At 38.0% G+C, this 7,690-nt stretch overlaps 1 protein-coding gene and 1 pseudogene across 1 annotated transcript in view; one reads left to right on the plus strand and one right to left on the minus strand.

Moving 5' to 3' along the window:
* ACMSD (aminocarboxymuconate semialdehyde decarboxylase) overlaps positions 1-1,766 on the minus strand; it is a 53,838-nt gene extending 52,072 nt beyond the window's left edge. The window contains exon 1 of the mRNA XM_078451358.2: positions 1,656-1,766. Coding sequence (XP_078307484.1) covers positions 1,656-1,712 — 57 coding nt within the window. The 5' untranslated portion in view covers positions 1,713-1,766. The remainder of the gene's footprint in view (positions 1-1,655) is intronic.
* Positions 1,767-5,050: 3,284 nt separating this feature from the next.
* Positions 5,051-7,427, plus strand: LOC132670962 (large ribosomal subunit protein eL38 pseudogene; annotated as a pseudogene).
* The last annotated feature ends 263 nt before the right edge of the window (positions 7,428-7,690 follow it).

The raw sequence follows: 7,690 nt of genomic DNA on the forward strand, positions 1-7,690 counted from the left end.
ATATATTGCTTCCTGGAAGTATAAGAGTATAATGGTTATTATTACTATCATTATGTCATCAATGTTATTCAGTGTATCAGTTATCTGCTTACAGCATGTGAGACTACTAGCCTGGTTTAGTGGGACAAATGCCCCTCCCATCTTTTGAGGGGACAGGTAGATGTTAAGAAGGAGAAGGGGGAAAAAGAGCCAGCAGCAAGTGTGCTTGAGAAGTCTCCAGTGCACACACTTATGGTTATAGCCTCCCTGAGCTCTGTATCTTTCAGCTTCCTAAGCAGATTTAACATTGCCTTTAGGGCCCTGCATTAGGTGAGGGCACCTAGAAATTATCAGCTTTTGATGAGAACTTCTTTGCTCAAACTGGAGGCAGGCTTCCAGGTGGGAGGCAGATAACAGGAGGTGGAATTGTGGCACAGGATACTAGGTAGGAAGTTTTCCCCCTTCAGCAAAGAAGAGGTACCTTTTAAGGCTGCTATGGGTCTTCATCACTAGTCTTGTGAAGTGGTGTTTACACTTTAATAAAACATGATGAGGACAGTAGCATTCAGAGTAGCAAGTTCCCAAGTAGGCACTTAGACCCCTTCTGGAGGGTCAGTTGGTGCAGTTAGTTTTCACTACCTGCTATAGCAGAAAACCCTTTCAAAGATGGTTCAGCATCATTTGTATTTTTCAGTCTAAAATGTCTACCATCTATCTTACTTAAAATGCCAAAGGACGAAGAAATAAGATTAACATTCTCCCAGGAGACAACTATGAGAAAAAAATAGTTCCACTTACTTGCACAATAAACCATATTTTAATTAGAGTTTGGGTTAATTCATTTTCCTCCACTTGGGACAAAAAAGATGAAACATTATCAGTGGCATGAAAATACTAGAGAAGGCTGAAGATTGAATAAAACCTGATACTTAGCCTGAATAAAACTCAAGCCAATTGTAAATTTCTTTCATGTTTCCACCTCCTTCTTTTAGTATTCATTCAAAAGTTCTTAATGACAAAAGGAAATTTCCCTCTTTTGAGAAATACAGAGAAAGAGACACTCATTGTACAAAGGCTTCATGTCATTTTCTCTAGGGTTTTTTTGATGTTCCTACTCTCTAGTTCATAACAAGGATTTACAGCTTAAAGAACATCAAAAGGAAAGGTTTCAGACAGTGTCCTAAAATAGACTTTAAAAAAAAATCCCACAAAGCTATGTCTTGGTGCTTCTAAAACTTATTTTAAACATTTTGGAAAGGAGATGTGTTTTAGAAGTCCTGGAAGCCTATCACATTCCATTTTTTAATAGTCTTTTACTTGAAACTGTAACTTTAAATTCTGTAGTTGGCACGTATCTTCCAAGCAGCTGAATATGTGATTTAAATGGAAGTAAAACTGCCTGACTTAAATTGGCCAGAAATTTTAAAGAATGCTTCATTTGAGGGGAAAAGGGGATTTTGAGAAGGCACTTATTTCTTTGATCAGTGTTCTTTCAAAACAAATGTAAAAGTCATTATTAAAGACTAAGAAATCAGAGATAGCAAATAAGTTTACATCACTCCTAGAGCAGAGAAACTTAACATCTAATTCCCCAAAGAAGAGATAGATCTGTAGTAGAAGCAGTAAGAAACCCTGGAAAAGTTCCAGAAATAATTCAGTAAATTAACCACCATTACCTTTTTTAGATCTGGCCATTCTTTTGGTAGAATATGACTATGGATGTCAATTTTCATCTCCACAGGATCAGAGGAGAAGCACGTAAAGAAGAAAGAAGTTTTGGTATCAAGAGATCTCCATAAAAACCATGGAGTTAATTGATTTACGTTGCCCCTTCTGGCACCAGTCAGTAGGCCTACTCGGCTCCGTCTAGGTCCACTGGAGCTGCCCTATTAAAGTTCAGAATTCTGTTTATTTGTCAACTTGTCTTTGAGTCATCAACTCTTTGGTAATCGGGACTCTGGGTACTAAATTTAAAAATAAAATAAAGGACTGTACTAAACCTCATAAGGTCAAATGTACTGCTGGGTGCTTTTTTTTCCAACAGGTCCAAAATTGGCTAATACTTGTTTTTAAATATTTCAATTGTTTTCAAGATATACATAGTAAAAAATAAAATAGGACACGGTTAAAAATCAAATAGTACAGAGGGTTTTTAAAAAACAATAGATCACTGACTCACTTTTCATTGGTTTCATTTCTCAGAAGCAACCAATTTTAATGCTTTTGCTTTTTGTTCAGCTATTTACCTTTATGTCTTTAAACAATATTGATCAATTGGCTTGTTCATGAAGATTTAGTATGTTGAAAAGTTGTGGGTGAAGTTTCACCTTTACTCTTACCTTTTTATTATTATTTTTAAAAGTTTTATTTGTTTAAGTAATCTCTACACCTAATGTGGGGCTTGAACTCAAGATTGCAAGAGTCTCATGCTGTTCTGACTGAGCCAGCCAGATGTCTCTACCTTTACTGTTAAATCAGAGAAAGAGCCCATCCTTCAAACATGTTATTTCTTCCATTGTCTTTTTCTTTCATATGTTCACTCATGCATTTAACATTTATTGAGAACTGCTATGTGCTAAGGATATAAGGTTGAATGAGGTAAAATAACGCACATGTTGTAATAGATGATTGTATGCTGCCTAAGTACAGGGGAAAGAACGAAGTAGCCATTCCGCTGGAAGTTGTCAAAGCAGTTGGGAGAGGGTTTCCACTGGAGCAGAAAGTGGGGCTCATGGTCATGCCTCTAAAGAGAACCTAGAACAAAGCAGCCCTTTGTTATTCTATGTTAACCTTTCCTATTCCTGGAAAGCTCGAAATATTCAAGGACCTGGAGTCCCTGACACAGCCTTGAAACTCCTTTGGGATGCTTCCTTCATTTCAGTCTCCACAGCACAGGGACTAAGTCATGGCCTTCCTACTAGGCTATTCAACTAGATTCCAGATAAACTGTAACAAATACTCTTTTCAACTAGAATCTGGGTAAATTATAACAAGTTAAACTAGATTCTGGATAAATTATAACAAACATTCTTTTCAGTGCTGCTCAGTTTGAAAAAAAAATACAGGAATCCTCAAGATCATTTTTAAAAAGTTCAATGAGCTGAAACTGAGTAAGTGAGCCTTAAATCAACCTGGAGGCACATGCTAATACCCAAAGGAAGCACTTTTTGAGCACTATGGCTCAGGCACTGTTCCAAGCATTTTACTCATATCAGTTCATTTATTCCTTGTAACAGTCCTATGAAAGAGGAACTATTATCAATATCCATTTTATAGAAGAGGAAACTGAAGCACAGAGAAGTTAGGTAACTTGTCCATGGTCACACCATAAGTGATAGAGACAGAACTTGAACCCTGGAAGTGTAGAGTCAGAGTTCTAGAACTTTGAGGATAAATATACCACAGATTAATAGGATATTATACCATGAGTTGTACAAAACTGAGACCCCTTCATTAAACTAGAATTCTTGAAGGGGATAGACCCCTAGCAAATAAATATACTAGAAGTAAAAAATCCACTGGTCAACAAAGGGAGTCTGTAAGGACATCTATTTCCATGATGAGAAAAAAAGGAAGAAAAAGAAGAGAATAACAGTTTTCTTTGACAATTTCTTTGAGAAGTATTATCCAAACACAGGTACTGAAGGTTTATTTTTATTTTTATTTTTTATGTTTATTCATCTTGAGAGAGAGTGAGAGAGAAAAAGCATAAACCAGGGAGAGGCAGAGAGAGAGGGAGAGGGAGAATCCTGAGCAGGCTCTGGGCTGTCAGTGCAGAGCCTGATGCAGGGCTTAAGCTCACAAACTATGAGATCATGACCTGAGCCAAAATCAAGAGTTGGGTGCTCAACCAAGGCACCCCTGAAGGTTTTAATTAAAGTGGTACCAGGTTGGTAATCTTTGACTACTCTATTTCTACTCATGCCCAGAAAGAGAAAATGGAGATCTTTCCTGAAGGAGAGCATATCAGCTTAGTCCCTTCAGTATTGCCACAGAATAAGGCCAAGAATATACTGGCTCATAGTATAAAATTATACACATGTGAGGAAAAAAGCCACCATAAGGGAATGTCCACAGAAATAATAAATAATAGATTTAAGCCTCCAAGGACATATATATTGGAATTGTTAAGCATAGGATATGTTTATTATATATGAAATGTTTTTTAAAAAATGAGAGACTATCAAATGATTGACCAAATTTGAAAACGGACAAAATAGGGACACCTTGTGGTTCAGTCAGTTACTCTGACTCTTGATTTCGGCTCAGGTCATGGTCTCATGGTTTGTGGGTTCAAGCCCCACATCAGGCTCTGTGCTGCCAGTGCAGAGCCTGCTTGGGATTCTCTCTCTCCCTCTCTCCCTCTCTCTGCCCCTCCCCTGCTCCTGCTCTTTCTCTTTCTCTCTCTCAAAATAAATACATAAATAAGCATTAAAAAAAGGGACAAAATAAAACTTCTGTAAATTAAAACATAATAATTTCAGTAAAAAACTCAGTGGGTGGATTAAACAGTAAAATAGACATAATTGAATGGAGAATTAATGAATGGGAAGAGAGACTTGTGCAGAGACATGAGGGGACTGAGCATATTTAAGAATATCACAGAGTACAGGGGCGCCTGGGTGGCTTGGTCGGTTGAGCGTCCGACTTCGGCTCAGGTCATGATCTCACAGTCCGTGAGTTCGAGCCCCGCGTCGGGCTCTGTGCTGGCAGCTCGGAGCCTGGAGCCTGTTTCAGATTCTGTGTCTCCCTCTCTCTCTGCCCCTCCCCTGTCCATGCTCTGTCTCTCTCTGTCTCAAAAATAAAAAATAAACGTTAAAAAAAAATTAAAAAAAGAATATCACAGAGTACAAAGGATAGAGTAAGAAAGTCTAAAAGGAGTCTGACAAAAGTGCTAAAAGAGGAGAGAGACGTTGGAGGATGTGGGTTTGGCTTTTGGCTTTGTCCAACAAGGCTGAGAATGGCAGAAAGGTCTCCATGCAAATCAACAGAGGTGAAAGAGGAGCTAAGGGAAGTCTTCCCAAGCTAGTCACAAGCTCCCGTATTTATTGAGCATACCTTTAGGGAAACAATGAGCAATACATTGGTGGGCTACGTGCCAGTAAGAACGTATAGAAAATGTGCAGAAAAATGAGTTAAGACAGGATAAAATATTCCATGTGATAACATGGCCTAAGGAATTTATGAGTATAGGCAGGACCTAACACGTAGATATATATTACTAGTTAAGCAAAGTGAGTGCCACCTGGAAATACATTAACTAGATAAGCAAAGCATGGCCTCTGTTTTCAGCAAGACCAGAGGCTGTTTTCTGCTGTTTTTGCAATGCATTCCCTATAATCTCCTAACCCAGGACATGTCTACTTGATTTCCCACAGGAGGAGAGATAACACAAGAGATAATAGCTGAGAATTTTCCAGAACTGATGAGCCAACAGATCCAAGAACCAAAAATTATCAAAAACTAATCAAGAAAGATTAATAGAAAGAATTTCATTTCTAGAAACCTTGTAGTGAAACTACAAAACACTAATAATAAAGGTTAGATCCTATGAACTGCTATAGAGAGAATTAACGCCTTAAAAACTCAGCAATTAGACTGACAGCCAACTTCTCGCAATGATGGGAGCCATAAGACAATAGAAAATATAGTCAAAAGGCTGATATACATGAACTGTCAACCTGGAATCATCTACTTTGTAAAATTTAATTTTAACGATGAGGGAGAAATAAACATATCTTCAGGTTAAAACTGAGTTTGCTACCAACAGACCTTCTCTTAAGGAATTCCGAATGATGTACTTTGGAAAGGAGGGAAAAAGACTCTGGCAATATAAGAATAAGTGGGAAGGTGAGAAACTTGTAATCATATAAGTAAATCTAAATAATATTAAATATTTAAAATAATGCCAGTAATAACAATGATAATGTCTTCATTTCAGAGTTCTATTACTTGGAAAAGTTTGTCCAATCATACTTTTGGCTTTCTCTCCAAGGTATGCTTTCCTGCCAGCAAATCTCCTAATTTTAACATCTTTTGCAATATGGATAGGCTGAAAATTTCCTAAATCACCCAGTCCTGATTCCTTTTTTCTTACTAGTTTGTTTGTTTGTTTGTTTGTTTGTTTAGAGAAAGAGAGAACGTGAGTGGCAGAGCATGAGAAAATCTTAAGCAGCCTCCATGCTCAGCATGGAACCCAACATAGGGTTTGATCCCACAACCCTGGATCCCACAACCCTGGAATCATGATCTGAGCCAAAGTCAAGAGTCAGATTCTCAACTGAAAGCCATCCAGGTGCCCCTCTTACTAGTTTTTCAATCTGTCTTTTTCTTCTTGCATTTTACCATAAGTACCAAGAAGGAACCAGGTAGAACCTTTAACATGCTTGGAAATTTCCTCAGCCGAATATCTCCTTTATAAACTTATAAATTCTTATTTCTACACAACTGTAGAACACACAATTGACTTACATTTTCTGCCACTGTATAACAAGGATCACCTTTTCTTCACTTTCTACGATGCTCCTCATTTCCCTCTGAGCCCTCACCATATTTCTGTCAATGATCTATTTATGATGGTTTACATATTATCTTACATAATATAGGCTTTCTCTACCATAGTTCTCATTTCTTTCTGGGATTCACTGGCAGAATCATTAACATTCACATTTCTATTAACAGTCCATTCAAGACAATTTAGGATTTTTTTCTATTGCATACCTCAAATCTCTTCCAGTGTCTACCCCTTACTCAGTTCCAAAGCCACTTTCACATTTTGTTGTATTTGTTACCCTCTTTTTGAAAACTATATCAGTTTTCAATTGCTGCTGTAACAAAGATTACATACTTTGTGGTTTAAACCAACACAAATTTATTCTCTTATAGTTTTGGAAGTCAGATGTCTAAAAGGGCTGTGTTCCTGCTGAGGGTTCTAGAACAGAATCTGTTTCCTTGCTTTATCTGCCTTCTAGACATTGTCTGTATCCTTGGTTCAGATCCCCTCCTCCATCTTCAAAGCCAGCCAGGTAGCATCTTGCAGTCCTTCTCTCAGTTTCTGTCATCACAGTTTTTGACTAACCCTTTTATCTCCCTCGTATAAAGATTCATGTGGGCTCTGATGGGTAATCCAGGGTAATCCACTACGGGCTGCCTGCTGTGCGCTCACCTGCACCCCTTGTGACCACGCCTTGCGAAATTGAAGAAATCAAGGAGTTTCTGCTCACAGCCAGACAAAAGGATGCCAAGTCCGTCAAGATCAAGAGAAATAAGGATAATGTGAAGTTTAAAGTCCGATGCAGAGGACAGCTTTACGCTTTGGTCATCACAGACAAAGAGTAGGCAGAGAAACTGAAACAGTCCCTGCCCCCAGGTTTGGCAGTAAAGAAGCTGAAATGAACCCTGCACACTGATTTGAACTGTATTAAAATTTTAAAAATTCTTAAAAAAAATCACATAATTACATTGGACTCACCCAGATAACCTAGGATGATTTCCCCATCTTAAAATCCTTAACACCATCACATTTTCAAAGTCCTTTTAGCCATATAAAGTAGCATTTTCACAGGTTCTGGGAATAGGACATGGAAACTTTTGAGTGGGGAGCATTATTCAGCCTACCACAATCAGGCATGCTAAAATTTCAAAAGTAACTGCTAAAAGAATATACACAGAGTATACAACTTTCAACCCCATTAAGTGGAAACCGGAATAA

Source organism: Panthera onca, chromosome C1, assembly GCF_046562875.1.
Source record: "Panthera onca isolate mPanOnc1 chromosome C1, mPanOnc1 haplotype 2, whole genome shotgun sequence".
NCBI classification, from domain to species: Eukaryota; Metazoa; Chordata; class Mammalia; order Carnivora; family Felidae; genus Panthera; species Panthera onca.